Here is a 19,578-nt window from a genome sequence, read left to right as displayed (position 1 = left end):
AAGAACGCCTTGAAGGAAGTTCTGTCAAATTTGGCAAGTCAAGGTGACTGTGACCATGCATTTGTCTAATTCTTGTGAACGTAACATGGCAGACATGAACTGATCAGACTTTGGTGATCAACAGTCAAAGGACATTGTGACCTTGTTTCTGTCTCATTTTATGAATATGATATACTAAGTAGGCCTTGAGGGAATTTCCTCAAGTTTGACACAAACATCTGCTTGGACTCAGGAGTTAACTGATTAGAATCTGGTGGTTGAAGGTCAAAGGTCGCAGTGACTTTACAAAAGATGTTTCTGTCCATAACTAAAGAATTTATACTCTAATTAAGAAAAATTAACACAGATTTCTAATAGGATAAAATGATAAAGTGATGACTGTTAAATCCAAATGTTCAAAAGTCAGCCTCACTGACTGTAAACTATAACTGCAAGTTGAGGGCTTCGCAGAGGCATGCAACCACAAAGCAGTAATTCTAGTTTTAAAAAAATAGATTACTGTGAAGAAATCAACAATAACTATTCTAGAGGACTGAACAAATTTAGCTTCTATTTTTGTACATATTCTCTAGGTTAATATTCAAACTCAAGATACATTTAATGTAAATCTATTTTAGTCCCATCTGAGAGAACTCCTCTGACTACACAAACATGTGTGTGCTACCTAATGCTAGAGTCTCACTCACATGTTCTAGTTCAAAGAGACAAAAAATGAGTCTCTGTTTCACACAGCAGCTTTTAAACTCATGATTTAGACACAATGCATCAGTGTTTTCTCACAGTGTGCCAGATACAGTAATTATGTTGTTATTGTTAGCCAGCTCTTTTTTTTATAACAGCCAGTGAGGATTTGTGGCCCAGAAGGTAAAATGTTTACCCTCAAGCTCATCAGCTCCCGACGCCCACTCCTAAGTTTGTGTTCCCTTGTCATGTTTTCAAATGCTCAAGCGGTTTGGCCAGCAGCAATAGAGCATCACGATGGATAGGCCTGTGGTTTATTTTGAAAGGGAGCTTCCTCTATACAGTGGCTGATCTGCTGACTGATGGTGCCCTCAGAAATGATGCAGCAGGCTTGCTAACATCATTTCATAGCTCTTTTATTGAGGACTTTGTGTAAGCATCCAGAGGCTTGTGTTACCTTTGATTTAGCCATGTGGGTAACTTTCTTTGGTTTCTCTTCAGTTTAGATGACAGATTGTGTGGATGCGTGGGAGGAGGCGTCATGTTTAACTGGCTGACTAAGAGAAAACTCAGTTTTTAAGTGATATAAGGTGTCTAGTAAGATTGAGGCGCTTCCACTGGGGAAAAAAGACATATGCATTGCATCTAAATAAACTTTTGTTTTGTAAGGCTTCATGTGTGAGGGTAGTAGAGCTGTGCATTATATCACCATACCATGAGCAGTTGTAAGTAAATTGTGCTCAAAGTACTTGATGCTACTATGAGCAACTTCTACAAAGGGACAGAGAGAACTCTAAATGCTGCATTTCTACTGCATGATACAGCAAGGCTCTACTCAGTTCAACTTGCTCCCTTTTTTATTGTCCAATGTCAAAAGTTGTGGATAGTACCTAGTATTTTTTCATCACCTCAGTTGAGGTTCCAAGTGAGGTTAGACAGTTATAGAGGGTGCAGTAAAACACTGCAGACCACTGATTGGTCAGAGAGAATCATCATTTGCGCACCACCCAAGCTTGATTTTTACAAGGTAATAATTAACCCTAAAACCAAAATGGGGTCTGAGGAGCGCAGTTTTGGTTTGATGAATAATTCTGATGGATGGCAGAGTTGCTGCAAACTGCATGATTCCAGTGTCAGTTTTTCAGATTTTTGCAAACCATTGGATTGCATAGATTTGTTAGTGAGCTGATTGGATCCCTGTTAACTTGCTCATTACCTTATTGAAAACACTGATGTGACAAGGCACATTACCTACAGCAGCTGACTGATTATGACTCAGTCTAAGCGACTTCGGAATCCTGTGGATGGCCTCTGACTTTACTCAGACTTTGAAGTTTTAGCACAAAAATGCTTTGCCTATAACTGTTAGACCAAAAATGTAGGACTATTTATTTTTCGGAGTGTTAGCCTCAGAACGTTTTGTGAATAAGCCTCAGATACAGACAGCTGACCTTGTTTTCTATCCATAGAGTACCCCATTAATGAGTTCTAGAAGCTGCAAATAAATTAGCATTTCGAGCACCTTCGGTTCCCTCGTCTTAAAGTCAGCAGATTTTTTGAATGATTTTTGGTTAGATGCCTTAAATAATGTTTATGGTTAACACAAGACTTTCATGTTTTGTTCTACGACAATACAACTAAAATACGTTAGTAAAAACCCGATTCATAAACTCTGAAGTTTGTTTGTGTCTTAATAAAGGCGCTTGCTAACAAGTAGCTTAATGAGACTACAGTTCATCATCAAGCTGAGCTGCACCGAACATGTCTTGCCAGCCAAGTTGTGTAGTTTTTTATAGCCTAACATTAGCCTTTACTTCTGGTGATTTTACATTTATGCATTAAAAATCCTGAAAGTGGCATTCCTATATAAAGATTGTCTTGTCAAACAAAAATTGCAAGTATCACTGTAACATTTGTTTACAGCACAGCTTATTTTCTGCATTGACCCCAAATCCAATGGAAAAATCCCATAGGCTTTTTGACGAGGAAACCAGGGACACGCTAACTTCCAGGTTGGCCTACAGAAAAATGTCTTCCCTGGGGCAATATATTTCCTCTTTTCTGTGTTTTGTAAGGATGGATGTTTCATTTTTATTTAACTGCTAAGACCATAACCATTGAAGTCACATGATTTCTAGCCACTATGTTCTGAACACTAAAAAGGCAACTTTGCCATCTATTAACTGAGTGTCAGGACAGGAAGTCGAGCACCGGTTGGTTTTATGCACAGCGCCTGTTGAGTTTACCTGAGAGGCTCTTCATCCACAGGGAAAAGTGTCTTTTTCCTAATCCCATTAGCTAGTGTCAGACGGCGAGGGAGCCATGTGGGGATACTAGATGTGTCTGGGAGAGGGGAGTGAGAGTGAAATTGGGTCACGGGGGGAGCTGACGGAGCAGCTCATCAAAGGCCGGTGGAGCAGAGAGGAGATGAGTGGAGTAACGCTGCCGCTCTGCTGATGAATCCTCAAAATCACAGCTGTCCTCCAGTGTTTCCCTGTGACTTAAACATCATGTCACACATCATTAGAACTCAGGTGTGTGATGGTGATGTTTGGAGATTGTGAAGTACAGGATGTGCCTCAGACTGGATCCTTTCCAGCAGAGCACCACATGCAAAAGTTGCATGCTGATTTGCATGTCAGCTTTGGGTCAAGCTGCATTTGCACAGGACTGAAGTCCGTTACTTGGATGATCAAGTTGGTGGGTTTACCACATTGAGTATGTTTACATGCACAAAATAGTCCAGTTTTTGCCTGTTTCCTGAAAAGGACAATATTCCTAATAAGCTGTTTATATGGCTTATGAATGAAAATGAATATTCTATTTACACTCCCCTTTACATGCAGCCGCATGCACTCTGATTAACGTGCCCTAACATTACGCCAAAATATGGAAAAGTAGAATTGCCAGAGCCAATTGTCATTTTCTTTCTTTTCATCAAAATGGATTTTTTGCACTGCGCTCTACTCCCTTACTGGTGTTGGACTTTTTGGATCATCCTAATTCTTTCATTCTTTCAACCACCTTCTTGAAGGTTCAGCGCTGCGATATTTTTGCATGCATGTGTGAGAACAGCTAGAAGGAAATCCTTCTGGCTGTTCAATCCCTCCGTTGCACCTTTTGTGCATACATTCTGTATCCTATATATTTATTTTTTATTTTATATTTTTGTATTGCTTTTTTATGTTTATTATCTTGTGTCTTATTCGCTTTAAATGGACAGATGTTAAGTATTTTGCACCAAAACACAGAGTCAAATTCCTTTTATATGTAAATGTACTTGGCAATAAAACCCGATTCTGATTCTGATATCCAAAAACCTTGACATCCAAGTTTGTCATATTCTTCAAAAGCAGGTGTTTTTCTTCTTTTGATAAGAAATGGGGGGTTTCCTGCATGCATCTGCAAACTGTGAGTTTGCTGACAACATATAGACACATAGACACATAGATCCGCCCATAAATAGACAAGAGGCCGCGTGTCGCAAACTGCAGTTAAAACCCCAATTGAGACACATATACTGAAATGGCTGTATATGTGTCCAAACAATGCCCCTAAAACCCAAATAATGCCGGTATGTCCCACATTTCTTTATCAGAAAGTGCTAAATTCAGAAAACAGCTTAATGTGGAATATTTATACAGAATATGCTGTTCACATGACCCACATAAAATTCAGAATATTGTTATATTATGAATAAGCCAGTGTGACTTTTTTTAGTTAAATTTACATCACTTTGCTGTAATTCTTTGCGATTTTTATGTACATTCTACAACAGTCTACATCATATTCACTGTATTCTGCTTTCAGTAGTTACGCAGGCAGATGGGAACTTAAAGGGCTTTATTACATCTTGTTTCATGCTTAATAAATAAGACGACTGTTTTTATTAAATGCAGCAGAGTAAATCTCTCCACCTCTCTGCTGCGATTTTTTTTTGTACCGTCCGAGTTCCTGTCTCTAGCTGCAGGATACTGTGGGCATTAGTGCACTTCAAAGTGAGCCGGAGGAGTACAGCGTTGTCTGTTTTGCTGCATCATTGCTGCAGTGTTCCTCTCCCATTTTTTAAAATTCTTTATTATAGTTTCACAAACTTACTGCTACCTTATATCTATGACAAACGGTTGCTCCTTGTGTATCTTGTTTAGGTCAAAACTTTAAAGCTCAGACATATATTCTTCCTTTTGCATATCATTTTAGTGGCTTGGCTTCACAAGCCATGGTATTTGCTGCAGCTTTAATTAGCCCTCAGAATAATAGCAATTTCACAGCTTGGTGACAACACTGGGATGACAGCTTTCAATTTGGGTGATGAGGCAAAGCTGCGGACAGGTAGAGACAGGGAGCACTGTTGGGAAGTTGCCACAGTAGTCATTTTCTCAGGGTTGCTGCTGAGGCCAGCTCATTTCTAGAGGCTTGACAGGCATTACTCAAGCTCGGCTCCCAGGTTGGGACCCCTGCCTGCCGCCGGATCAGATGGGGGGGTCGATTTGGAGCCATAGATCACCTTTTCTATTAACCTAGATTATGATTATTTTCTCTGACTTGTGGCACAGGGAGATGCAGAAACTAGCAACACTGCAGCCCACACAGAGTAGAGTAGCTTTCTGCTGTTCTGGCCCCATTCCCACCAGCACCTGCCGCAGAGCCAAAGCCAGCCTATCATGCTAATTTGGCCAGCGATATAACTCGGAGGACGCCGTGTCCTTGCTTCTTCTCCTTTAGAGAGAGTAAACAAGCCAGCTGGAACAGTGTGCCAGCATGCGTGCCCACTACTGAGGAATTGCAGTTGCACTTTTTGCCTCTCTCCTTCACCCCCCTCCACCCCCTCCTTTTTAATTATCTTAATTATGGAATCTGCTGCCAGTGGCTGAAATGAATTGCTAAGCTCTCCATCCTGCCAGCAGCCATTAAGGGCGACCCAGTTCCCTTCGGCCGCGATGGCGTAATGCTTAGGCAGGGAGAAAACGGAAGAGATTCCAACACTGTCATCAAAATATGCCATATTAATGCACTCGAGCGATGTGAGATCAATCCGGTCGGCAAACACAGGTGCAGTAAAAATGAGCTCTGGAAAGCATCAGAGGGCTGGCAGTGGACTAGAGAGCTTCTGTGTTTATAACTACTTTAGAAATAAAAGTGTGATATTTCTGTCGCGTGTTAAGCAGCTTTAAAAGTGCCAAATGCTGCTCGCTTGCTTTGGGATCTTTCCTCAACAAGTGGCCAGAAGCCCTGCTGTCTAAAGAGAGAGACCTTTAGCTTTGGCTGCTTAAAATGCTACACCAGCCTGTGCTCCAGACTCTTTAATAGAGTGAATGTACTCAGCTGCAGAAATAGGTGTACAACTAACAGTGGCTGAATTGTAGACAACTTGCGGCAAGTACTTATGGGTAACAGCCTCACGGTGGCCTGGCTGTACAAACAGCTTAATAAAGTCTGTCTTATGTCCCAACTGTAAAAACCCATAACCCCAAAATAACCACAGAGAGGGTTATTTTAGAAAGCTGCTGCTCTTTTTACACTCATTGGCTAATGTAAATGTTGTAGTTCCAGTTCGGTCTTTGATTTCCTCTGCAGGCTCATGAAAATCCGCTCAGGTGTTTGCATTAAATCTGTCCACGTTTTAAATGATGACTCGGAGATAGGAGGGCAGCTCTGCCAGTGATCCCCCTGCCAAAAGCCTGTAACCCGCTGCAGCACAGTCGTCCTTAACTTTATGTGACGGAAGCTCTTTGTGCTACAAGGTCGATTTGTATTTTACTTGCTGTACATCAGCCTCGCAGCGCAAACGAATAGGATGATATATTTATCAATCTGCTGCTGACGTGGCCAGAGGGGAAAGTGTTCTTGAACCAAGTCCTGCTTTCACAAGGAGCAGTGACTCAGCACTGTTTTAATGCCACTTCACAGCTTTATTTCACAACTAGACAAGACAAGTGCCAAGATCACTGTTTTAAAAATAAGGTTATAAATGTCAGCCTTCTCAAGAGACAAGCATGTTTCGAACGCCTGTAGAAGTGACCTTTCAACCACTTATGAAAATGTGAAAAATGGTGATACATCTCTAGTTTTCTAATAATCATCATCAAATGGGTGGAAAAGGTTTCAACAGCTAAACTAAAACTAAACTGATTCTACCAGATTATATGTGTTTCTGGGCTGGACGATGGGGAGAAAATTAATTTCACCATATCTTTAACCAGATACCTCAATATTGATATTGCAACAATGTTGTAGGGGGGAAAAAAGGAGACAGGTGTGCTCAGTGTGTCGAGTTAATAGCAGTAAAGCGAGGTACTCTGTGGTGGGTTAAAAACTAGCTTACCTACACGTGCAGGAGTGGTCTTTTGGAATAGTCACGGGTACTCTTGTGTTGGAGAGAAAAAATAAGTAGTGAAGAGTAGAACAGATAAAAAGGCAGATGCTTTTCAGCACGGAGGCCTTCATCAGGGCGATGTGGGTGACAGTGTTGTAGGGTTGACTATTAGTGTTTTCACAAAATATTTACACAGTAAGAATTTTTGGAAATAATCCTAAAAAATGTCAATATATTGACTAAGTAGGTAAAGGCAGATAATAGTACAGTCTGGTAAGTACAGAGAATAAATCAATTTACTGTAATTCAGCCTTTAAAATCAGGAAACAATAACAATATTACAGTATCCAAAAAAACTATATCAACGCTCACAGTATTAATGTACTGTATGTGAGTTTAATGGCTCGTAAAATTCACCATTCAATTCACTACGGGACAGCAGTGTCACCGTTTGGTATGTTTTCAATACAGCAAAAATGTAGACATTTTATTGTATAGTCATGTGATTTTAATTCATTTATAATTTATTAACAAAAAAACCCCCAAAAGAAACAATTATGTCTCTGAAATGCTGTAGAAATTTCATTTTTTGAATCTTTATTTTTAATGCGTTAAATAAATCAGTATTTTCTTAAAATTATTACTGGAAGGGGCTTGTGAAGAAAGGGGCAGCAGACTTTCCCTTTTCTTTTTTCCTGTTTTATCATTCTGTGTCCCCCCTCTCTAAAGTTTTTTTTAAGAGTTTTTTTCGGGGCCCTCAACGCAGTGCAGGTGGAACTCTTCGTGAGGTTTTTTTTCCTCAGCAGTAGTTTGTGAAGTTTGAGTCACAGAGGGGATAATTGATTGCATTTACTCTGTAGTTTTCCCACCGTGTGCTTCTGGTCATGGATGCTATCAGAGGCTAAAGTTAGCATTTCTGGCCTTTTCCTTACATTTGAGTATACACTCGAGTAACCCCAGCCGAACTTGTTATCCCAGACAACTTTTTGTTTGTCGAACGCACTAGTCAGTTCTCATCTTTAAAGCCGCTTTTCTGTAACGTTAAAAGTCAAACATACTGTTTGAAAATAAAAAAGTATGTAGGCTAAGTAAGAAAACATAGTAAAATAAAACAATGATAAATCAACTGTTTTTATCTGTCGCTGTCTCAAATCAAGGACTCACTGTTCCAAAAATAACAAGTCATTAAGTGGGTAAATGCGCAGCCACTGTCATTGTAAACTGCATATTTGCACAAGCTTTGCATGTCTATAAACAGTAAGTTATTAAACAGAAATCTGTCAAATGAAGTTCCCCAAACTGTTCCTACTTTGGCAGAAAATGTTTTTATTTAGGACAACACTGATTATAGTAAGAAGGTGGTTTATAAAATAGTTTTTTCAGGGTCTTTACATCAGATGTGCTGTGGCTCTTGATGTTTGTTTACAGAGTTGCACTGCATCACACATAAACCGGTAGCGTGTTTGGTGCTTGGTCTCTCTGGCAGCGTCCCCACCCCTCTCTCCTCCCACTGACTCCTGGGCTAGTTATTAATAGGATGTGGATGGGTCTGTCTGAGTGAGGAAATCAGGTTGCCTTCCTGTAAATATTGCATGATTTCCCTCGAGTCAGCCTGGAATGCCAGAGAGGAGGATGCAGAAGAGAATTTTTAAGTTTTTTTCCCTAAGTTTTGCTCCTGATGTCAGACAGGGACTTGGGTGCTCTAAAGTCAAGTTTGGACTTCAGATTAATCCGTAATACATGTTTGAGTTTCCGCTTAGTTATTTTTAATCAAGCTGGCTGAGAAGCTCCTCCTTGTCTGTCAGTCAGTACAGTGTAGTCAGTGTGCACCATACCTGAGCTGCCTTAAGCTTTCTCTTACTTTCACGCCTGCATTATTGTCATTTTTTCTTGTTGTTTCACTGTGAGGCTGCCTGAGCACATGATGTTTATTCAGTGTGAGCTTCCTCGTGTCTTTAGTGCTTTTTCTGTTATTATAATGCAGCCAATTCAGCCTGCAGGCAGAAAAGTAACTCTAACACAAGAGCAGGATGTGCAAGCTGATGGCTGGTGCCTCTGTTTGTATATGTATGAGACATATATATGTGTGGAGTTTGCTTTTCTGGTTCCAATGTTTGTTTCACCTGCTGGAGTCTCATGACCCCTGCTGTACACTCACACACTTGTTCATTGGCACTGTAACACAAAGTTGTATGAATGTTTACCAGTGACAGAGTGAGCATGTGTGTATAACTCTTTGCACTGATTCACTAGGATTAAATACTAAAAAGTGAATAAAAATAGTCCATCAGATATTTTCATAATATTTCTAATGAAATACAGAAGTGTCTGGTGGCATATGGGGCTGCAGTGATACACACCATATACATTTGCTCATCTGCGGTATTAAGAAAACTGCAACTGAATGGAATATCTCGCCTTTATTTGAGTTATTTTTAAAGGGAGATTTTTTTATTTTTTTTTACAAATACTTCCATTAAAAGAAAATGTTTTAAGTTTCAGTTATAATTATAAAACATTTGTTAACCCCCTCAAAAAACTCAAAGAACAATGCTGTAATACCTTCATACTGTAACACGACAAGACTTCGTGAAACAGTTGTGCTGTGAAATGTTATACTATTGCACAAGTATGTGTATCAATATTGTTGGTTTATGTCGTTGTCGGTTTATGTTATGTGTTTCCAAAATTACTATCAGCTGATATATTACCAGAATTTCTAAAAAATTCCCAAATATCAATATAAGACAAAAAACATACAGTATCAACCATTCTACACTCCAGATCATGGTAAGAATTAGTAAGAACTTCAGAATAAGAGTTTTGTGTGTTAATGTGGTCTCAGACTCAGCTGTTTGTCCCCATCAGGTCCTGTGGTGTACGTGCTAGACCTGGCTGACCGGCTCATCTCTAAGGCCGGCCCCTTCGCTGCCGCTGGCATCATGGTGGGCTCCATCTACTGGACCGCGGTCACCTACGGAGCTGTCACTGTCATGCAGGTGAGACCGATGATCCCTTCGGTGAGGTTTAGTTTATAATGAGTCTGCTCAGTCAAGTTCAGGTCCTGACTTTGATTTAATTTGCCACAAACAGGTTCAATCATAGTTTACTCAGAAGCCGTTTTGCAAGTATGCAGGTATTTATATGTGGACATTGTCCATTTTACAGAACTGCTCATAATGTGCATGTGGATAGGTATAGTACTTGTCAAGTCACAACAGCTTTTTGTGCTTCTCCTGTCAGGGCTTTGACTTTTTTTTTTTTTTTGTCCCAAAGTTTCCTAGAATACAATTTAAATTGTCCCAAAAATGCTGGCTCTCCCATTCTAAAATGAATTTTTCTACAATAACATTATTTCTGTATTACAAGTGATGTGTGGCTTCATAATTTTGGAAATGATTTAATTGTACATAAGCTTACATTTTATTTAAAAAATGCTGTGTACACATATTCATGATTTCTTTGTATTGCGTGCTTTCCGTTCATAAATCAACAGTTTTTCAGTCAGTCAGTTTTTCAGTTAAATCTGCAGACTTTATGATACCAGTCTTTATTTCATTTGTAAACACTGTGAACGTTCAACTGCATGTGTGCTCTCGTGAGAAGACCACCTGTCTCTTGTGCTCCATTGAGAGAGACAGAATGTGACAGACAGAGAGAGAGCATGATTGGACTTTGTCCCGGTCTGTGTTTTTGTCTCCTCTGCGGTATGTTTTGCTGTTTAGGCTGCTGGTCACACCAGAAAGCTTAAAATCCCAACACTGCTTTGTGACGCAGTTATAATTGCGGCTTTCAGTTGTGACTGCGGTTGTTCATCTTGTTGCTGTGTGTGTTTTTGTTTGTGTGTGTGTGTGTGTGTGTGTGTGTGTGTGTGTGTGTGTGTGTGTGTGTACATATGGACAATTTTAAAAAAATAATTTTATTTTTTAATTGCAGTTGTATTTTTTCATGCTTCTGTCCCTTGACTGTCCAAAAATGTACTTTTTATCATCCCCAATGATTTTTTTTCCCGTCCCTGAGACAAAGGGACACCCTTAAGTTAAAGCCTTGCCTCCACTGCTCCGTTCTGTGATTCTTTCTTTCTCATTAATAAGTAAAAGTCAGCCAGTTTGACACCTCTGCAGTAGTTTTCCACTCTGACCGTCCCCTCTGCTCTCCAGGTGGTTGGCCATAAGGAGGGCCTGGACGTTATGGAGCGGGCCGACCCTCTGTTCCTGCTCATCGGCCTGCCCACCATCCCTGTCATGCTCATCCTCGGCAAGATGATCCGCTGGGAGGACTATGTCCTACGCCTGTGGAGGAAGTACTCTAACAAACTGCAGATCCTCAACAGCATCTTCCCAGGTCAGGACACACACTGGTGAATCACTCAGAAATGTATAAATTCATTTTTTTTGCTTTTACTGTCAGAAATCTAGAGCTTTGACCCTAATCAAATGCTGCTCTCATTGGGAGTTGATGTGGATAAGAGCTATAATATATTCAGCAGCATTGTGTTACTGCAGCTAGAGCACAGCTTCTGCTGCTGGAGAAAATGGTAAATTCATAAGCTGGAAATTCAGATGCACAAATAAATATGTCCTCACAGTACAGGAGACACTCACAGTATCATAAATACATTTACGAAGCAGTGCTGGTGTCAGTTTATTAGGTGTGTTTTATTCATTTTGAGATGTCACACAGTGAGTTTGTGGACGCTGCCGCCTGTTCATCCGTCACAGGACCCCTCACTGCCACTGGTTTATGCTCATTTCGTCAGAGCTGTGAATAAGACTCGGCCTGTCAGACCAGCTGTACTCTCAGACACGAATACAATCATGTATGTTTCAACTGGCTCCCTGCTGCCTCTCCGTGCGTCTCTGCAGGGATTGGCTGCCCAGTTCCTCGTATCCCGGCAGAGGCCAGCCCCCTGGCAGACCACGTATCGGCCACACGGATCCTGTGCGGCGCTCTGGTCTTCCCCACCATCGCCACCATCGTGGGGAAGCTCATGTTCAGCAGCGTCAACTCCAACCTGCAGAGGACCATCCTGGTGGGTACAACAGGATCGTCCTCATGCATCCAGTACAGGAAATAAATAAGTCACAGTGTTACATTAAAGAATCCAGTGTTACCTGGTGCTGTTTAGAAGATTCATTATAATTCATCATAATAATGAACTCTGTAGGAGTTCATGTTAGTTAAATGCTACTTTCTGCGTTCTCCCCTTGTTTTGTCTCTTCTGAATCAGAGGGAACACAGCAGCAATGCTAGTTTTTAAATGACTCCAGTTCAGCTGGTGTTCACAGCTGAAAAAATACGATCCATTTGTACGTAAGAACGCCCTGCCTCGTCACTCACCTACTGCTGAGGACAGAGAGGTAACCAGAGTGGCTCATGTGATGCCACTCTGGTTACCTCTGGTGACACTCTGTCCCCATCTGCTGAGCTCTGTGACTGACAGACAGAGAGAGAGACAGACAGACAGACAGACAGACAGACAGACAGACAGACAGACAGACAGAGAGAGAGACAGACAGACAGAGAGACAGACAGAGAGACAGGCTGCTGAATGGCTGAAAGCTGTATTCCAACGCTGATTCACAGGAAGGAGGAAGAAGCTTGCTTAGAGCCAGTTAAGCAAACACATTCAAACAGAACTCAAAACACTTTCTAACGTAGAATAACCAAAAATGATTGTACCGTACAAGGTTTGTACCTGAAAACACCAAACACTAATGGGAGAAGTTTTCACATTTTTAGAAGTGCTATTGCGTCAATATTTAATGATTTGGTTACTTTGGCATCACATTTTCTTTTTTCTTGACCTCCTTTGGTATTTAGGCTTTATATTTAAATTCAGGATTATTATCTGTGCCAGGTATAAACCTTAAAGGGATTATGTGACGTGCGTGCGTGCGTGCGTGCGTGCGTGCGTGCGTGCGTGCGTGCGTCTGCTCAGAGCTAATTTTGTAAAGTAATGGTCCAGTCAGCCTAATTTTTTGTGTGCACATTTATGACTGTATCTTGTAGATTGTGTGGTTAGCAATTATTGAAAAACCTGTTCTATTAACGGTTTTATACCATCATCGATGGCTCAATCTTCTTAACTGGCCAGCACAAGTTTTCTGGAATTCGGCTCAGTTACAATCAACAAGCCTTACCGTCTGTCTCAGGCTCAAAAACTAAAAAAGTTTGGTGTCATTTTAAGCGTCTGCAGATTAATTCCACACCCGATATGTTCTGATCCACAGAAGTTAAGCTCCAAACAAAGAAGAAAATCCCTGTTTTGGATCTCAGTTGTTTTCAGTTCATTTTAATTATTGGTGTTGATAACAGGGGAATATAAACAGAAATAAGCCTCCCTCCAAAAAATGTTACGATTGAACCATTTGTAAATATAGAGTAGAATCGAGAGATACAACATGGTAATTAGTGATCTTAAGAGTTGCTGGTACTTGAGGTGGAGTGTTGACTTTGGACAGAGCCAGGCTAGCTGTTTCTAGTCTTTAAGCCAAGCTAAACAGCTGCTTACCTGAGCTTCACATTTACCGTCCAGATAGAGCAGCTGTTATCAATCTTCTCATGTAACTCTTGGAGTAAAAAGCATAAGCATGTTCAGAGTTTTTTTTTTTACAGGCGAGCTTTTCGCTCATGTCTGCTGCCACACATCAGGCGAGCAGGTTTAAGATTTGAAGGGATTTTCCTCACATTCACACTGAAGCCGCTCTGAACTGAAGACAGAGCCGAATCAACCTCTGAGCCCTCTTTAAACACGCTGCGTGTTTTCCCCCCTACAGGGAGGTATTGCCTTCGTGGCCATCAAGGGGGCGTTTAAGGTGTACTTCAAACAGCAGCAGTACCTGAGGCAAGCCCACCGTAAGATCCTCAACTTCCCCGAGCAGGAGGAAGCCTGAGGAGGCCCCGCAGTCCGGAGGGTGGACAGCCGGACGAGCAGCACACCTCTGCCAGAGGGGGTGAGGATATATGAACTGTCAGACTGAGAGCAGGAAGTGCCGGTGAAACAGACTTAGGATCAGTGTCACTCTAACCACCTTTTCCTCCCTACTCCTCACCCCGTCTGGAGTGATTTATCGCACCGTCGCTGACATTCACGCAAGGATCCCCCACCGCCGCCGCCGCCACCACACTTTGTTTTTAAACTTTTGACGCTTTGTTAAGGTGAAGACGGATGTGGACACAGACTGGAGCATGTTTGCAGTTACACACATTAACACACAGGACGGTGTGACTGTCGGGAGGATGTGCTTCAACAATCACATTACTAATACTTATTGTAAACTTAACTGTATTTTAAAGCTAAAAGATGCGGGGCATGTGTAATTAGAAAGTTTTATAATAATAATAATAATAAATGATTGTTTTATAATGTTTATTTTGCAGACTTGGCCCCCCCCCCCCCCCCCTCCGCCAATGTTAGGGGTTAATTTTGAGCGAGGAGTAAAAATCACTGTGTAGAATGTATTAATTATAAAACAATAAAATGTGTTGTGAATCCATATGCAGTACATTAAGAACCAGGAAACATGAAGAGAGATGAATGAAAGGCACTCTGAAGAGAAGCTCACACACTGACCACACAGGAACACTCACACCCTGCGTTCTTTGAGGGCTGTTTTTTTTTTTTTTTTTTTTTATTCACATGCCTTCGCAGTGTTTACCTTGATTGTTTGTCGCTGTAGCTCCATTTTACAGAACACTCGTATGTGACGTGTTTCAAGGCTTCATCGCACATCGCAGTGCCCCGGGTTTGGTCGAGCCTGTTGCTATGAGACCGTGAGTGGATGAGCGTCTGGTTCTCGCAGAGCTTTTTGCAGTGATGGGATGTTGGGCTGGAGAAACTTTGCTGACTGACATTTGTTTGGACTTTTATATAAGCTGCAATTCCACCTCCCCCACCCCCACATGTGACGATGGGATCGTTGTGTTTCCTGAGTGTGAACTGTAGCTGGGGTCAGACTGTGGCTCGGAGGTAATTACCACGCAGAAACAAGTGAAACTTGGACACCGGTAATTAAAAATGAGTCACCGGGGTGGTTGACATTTTGGCAGAAAGCATAGGAAAATTAAAGGGGCAGTTCAACTGAATGACAAGCCACATTTTCTCACTCACCACTAACAGTATCTAGCTATGCAGATGGTTTTGGATGTATTTTCCCAGGATTTTCTGATTCCTGCCTACAACTCAATTGCCTTTACAAAAAATATATTTTTTTTTTTTTATTATGTGTAATTTGCTTCCATTTACTGAGTAGGAAGATAACCCTTTCACAGCAATGTCTTTGGGACATCAAAAGGAAATGAGGGGAAACATTTCTCAAAAGAGCCATTGTTCATTAAGATCATCTAAATGCTGCTCCTACAAAATAAGAGCATATAAGTACAGAAACATCAACTGTCAGGCCAAAAAAAAAAAAAACAAGCAAGAAGCTTTTCTTGTTTTAACAAGAAAACATGAAATGTCCTAAAAAAACTGATCAATATCAGGTAATAACATGTTTGTTATAACAAAATGATTGTCGTGTTCTTATTTTTGTGATGTAACATGATTTTTTCACGCTTTCTTACTAAAACAAAAAAGCTTCTTGCCATGAGACATTTTTTTGCAAAAAAAAATTTATGTTATAACAAGATGTTAAGTTCCTTGTTAAAAGATATTTTCACGTAATAAGATGCTTCCATGTTATGACAAAAAACTTATTGTAATAAAAGTTTTGCTTCTTTCTCTTTTACAAGAAAAGTGTCTTGCTATAACATAAAAGTGTCTCACTATAATATAAAAATATCTGATAATAATGTGAAAAATATCTTATATCAAGAAACTCTTCATGTTATTACCGGATACTAATACGTGTCTTTTCCTGTTTGCCAGTTCTACGCATCAATATTTAAGGGTATCAGTGGAAATCTGAAAAACCTGGACAAATAAAACTATCTGCATGAGTTGTATGTGTAAAAATGTGGCTTTCTAAAATTCAGTGAGTATAGCACTACATGAAGGTGAACAGGTTTGTTTTGAATCATTGGGAGTATGATGTGATTTTACTTTTTGTGGCAGTTAGAGAAGAACTAAGTTTCTGCTTTTCAAAGACGCCAAGAAATATCAGTATGTCTGTAAAAAGGCGTGACGTACAGGACAAACACTCGCAATATTTAACCTGCACATATAAACTGTGTCTGCGTTACAGGTGTCCTCCTACAACCTGCAAACCACAGCTTTCCCACCCACTACATCCACTGTCCAGTCTCCACTCTGCCAAAAGAGACATTCAAGTCTGTGTTGTACGGACGTTGAGTTTAAGAGTTCTATGGTATCAGTTCTGTGAATAAATGTATTTTTCCAATGTTGAAGTGCATTTGTTGAGCTTGTTGCGAGGGGAAGTATTATACTAAAAGCCAGATATTTTTTCCATTAAGGAGTTAATTAATGACAAACACACAGGAGTCAATAAAAAGAACAAAGTGTCAACGGCCAATCCGTCTCTAGAGTTACCCAAGACATCCTGAAGTTGAAATAAGTTTATGGTTTTCTAAATGTAAACCAGGGACTTGAACTGTAGAGAATCTTTTTATTCTAGAGAATAATTGAAGTATGCTCCTGCTGCTTGTTGTCTAATTAATGCCTTTTTAAACAACATAAGATGATATGGCATTTTTATGATTTTTTGGACAATGCATTATATTATTTTTATTGGACATCAAACTATACGCTGACGTTTTCATGATTTTTTGGACAACATACTATACTGTCACATGTAATTGTTTTTTGAATGACATACTGAAACGTTTCAATGATTTTATCCAATGACATGCCATTCTCTGAATTTGAATTTTGGAAATTTTTGCAAATTTATTAACCCTTTAAAACTTGGGCAAACTGGCTTGGAACATGGGAATAAAGCAATGTGCAACGACAGAGGAAGTGACCCAAAAAATTGCAATGAATTAGGAAAAAGTACAAGAAAATTACCTGAAAATGTATAAATAATTAAATAAAATAAAATAACAAAAAAACAAATAAAAAAAATCGAAAAACAAACAAGGAAATTACCTGGGGAAAGACTTTTAAAAAATATATAATAATTCTGTTACCTAATTTCAAATGATATAGTGTTCCCCCTAGCTTTTTCCTTTTTTTTCATAGAAATTTTTCCATAGCTTTTAAAAAAAAATAGTTTTCATACTACTAATTCCTTGAAATTTATGAAACATTTGTTACCAAGTTGCTCATTGCCTTTTTTTCCAATATTTTGGAAAGAAATTACTCTATTTGGCTCGGAATTCAAAGGTTTAAATGCTTGTAATAGACCTCTGAAAGCAGCAGTAGAAAAGTTATGTCACTCCAGGTTTTTAAAGGGTTAAAGAGGAAAAAACTGAAATATCACATTGACATAAGTATTCAGACCCTTTGCTATGACACCTGAAATTTAGCTCAGGTGCCTCCCATTTCTCTTGATCATCTTTGAGATGTTTCCCACCTTGATTTGAGTCCACCTGTGGTAACTCTGATTGATTGTCCCACATGTTTATATGAGGTCTCACAGCTGACGATGCACATCAGAGCAAAGCAAGCCAGGAGGCCAAGCCAAGGACCTGTCTGCAGAGCTCAGAGACGGGATTGTGTCGAAGCACAGATCTGGGGAAGGCTACAAAAAACATTCTGCTGCACTGAAGGTCCCGAAGAGCACTGCGGCCTCCATAATACTTCAGTGGAAGAAGTTTGGAAAAACCTGGACTCTTCCTAGAGCTGGCCATCTGGCCAAACCGAGCAATCAGGGGAGAAGGGCCTCGAGAGGTCAAGTGGCCAGACAGAAGCTTCTCCTCACTACAAGACACATGAAAACCCACCTAAAGCACCTAAAGGACACTCAGACCCAGTCCAGTGTGCGTTAATGTAACGCATGAAAACTGAGGGGAGGGTCTCGAAAAGTCCGACTCCGGGGTGAGAGGGGTCGGCCACAATTTTACCTGCACGCCTCAGGGCCCTGGAGGTGCACAGGTCATGGAGAGATGCCAGGTGGCAGCCAGTCACCCTCTCTGCAGTGCGGATGATACGCTGCAGCCTGTTCTTGTCCCTCGCCGTGGCTGCAGCGTGCCAGACTGTGATGGAGGAGGTGAGGATGGACTCAATGATGGCGGTGTACAAGTGCACCATCATTGTCTTTGGCGGGTTGAATTTCTACAGCTGTCGCAGGAAGTACATCCTCTGCTGGGCTTTCTTGATGAGGGAGCTGATGTTCAGCTCCCACTTGAGGTCCTGGGTGATGATGGTCCCCAGGAGGCAGAAAGACTCCACAGTGGGTGATGGGGGCAGCAGCGATCCTTGTGAAATCCACTACCATCTCCACTGTCTTCAGAGCATTGAGCTCTAAGTTGTTCTCGCTGCACCAGGTCACCAGATGGTCAACCTCCCACTTGTAGGCGGACTCATCCCACCAGAGATGAGTCCAATGAGGGTGGTGTTGTCTGCGAACTTGAGAGGCTTGGCGGACTGATGACTTGAGGTGCAGCTGTTTGTGTTCAGGGAGAGGAGGAGAGGAGAAAGAGCGCAGCCTTGAGGGGAGCCGGTGCTGATGGTTCTGCTGTCAGAAACATGCTTCCCCAGCTTCACCTGCTGCTTCCTGTCAGACAGGAAGTCTGATACACCTGCAGGTGGAGTCAGGCACATGCAGCTTGGAGAGCTTGTCCTGTAGCAGAGCCGGAATTATTGTATTAAAAGCAGAGCTGAAATCCACAAACGGGATCCTGGTGTAGGTTTCTGCTGAGTCCAGCTGCTGGAGGATGAATGACCCGAAGCACACAACCAAGACGACACGGGAGTGGCTTAGGGACAACTCTGTGAATGCTTTTGAGTGTCCCAGCCAGAATATCTGTGGAGAGACCTGAAAATGGCTGTTTACTGACGGTTCCCATCCAACCTGACAGCGCTTGAGAGGATCTGGAGAGAAGAATGGCAGAAATCCCCAAACCAAGGTGAGCAACGCTTGTCGCGTCATACCCAAAGACTCAATTGTGTAATTGCTGCCAAAGGTGCATCAACTAAGTACTGAGTAAACACTATGAGTATTTATGCCAATGTGATATTTCAGTTTTTCCTTTTAAATACATTTGCCAACATTTCTAAAATGTTGTTTCCACTTTGTCATTATGGTGTATTGAGTGTAAACTGATGAGGGGAAAAACAAATCTAAACAATTTTAGGATAAGGCTGCAACAGAAGAAAATGTGAAAGGGGTCTAAATACTTCCTGAATGTACCGTATTTAATTTTAACAACATACGAAACCATGACATTTTTATATTGTCATACCATACTATTCTATGAAAAAAGAAATTGAGACATACTGTAGAAGTGACATATTTGTCATACTTTTACGATATAGTATACTATCACCTAATTTCATGTTTTTAAGATATATTATACTGTGATTTCTTAATGATATTTTAATGCATACTACACTATCACATTTTTAAAAATATGTTTATGACATACTTAACTGTGACTACTTTCTGAAATGTTTTATTACATATTATACTATATATATATTATATTTACATTACACACATGAACTTTGGTGATAG

The 19,578-nt window shown here is 40.7% G+C and overlaps 1 protein-coding gene across 2 annotated transcripts in view; it reads left to right on the top strand.

Annotated features, from left to right (window-relative positions):
• Positions 1-16,346, top strand: part of march5 (membrane-associated ring finger (C3HC4) 5) — a 32,857-nt gene extending 16,511 nt beyond the window's left edge. The window contains exons 3-6 of one of the 2 annotated variants that reach the window (XM_042502455.1): positions 9,866-9,996; positions 11,158-11,341; positions 11,878-12,029; positions 13,777-16,346. In XM_042502455.1, coding sequence (XP_042358389.1) covers positions 9,866-9,996; positions 11,158-11,341; positions 11,878-12,029; positions 13,777-13,893 — 584 coding nt within the window. In that variant the 3' untranslated portion in view covers positions 13,894-16,346. Of the gene's footprint in view, positions 1-9,865; positions 9,997-11,157; positions 11,342-11,862; positions 12,030-13,776 lie in introns of both variants that reach the window. The other variant, XM_042502454.1, reaches the window with a different exon arrangement.
• The last annotated feature ends 3,232 nt before the right edge of the window (positions 16,347-19,578 follow it).

The sequence above is a fragment of the Plectropomus leopardus genome, chromosome 15 (genome assembly GCF_008729295.1).
Source record: "Plectropomus leopardus isolate mb chromosome 15, YSFRI_Pleo_2.0, whole genome shotgun sequence".
Classification (NCBI taxonomy): Eukaryota; Metazoa; Chordata; class Actinopteri; order Perciformes; family Serranidae; genus Plectropomus; species Plectropomus leopardus.
Note: the sequence above shows the minus strand (reverse complement) of the source record. Positions and strands in the feature narration are given on the sequence as shown.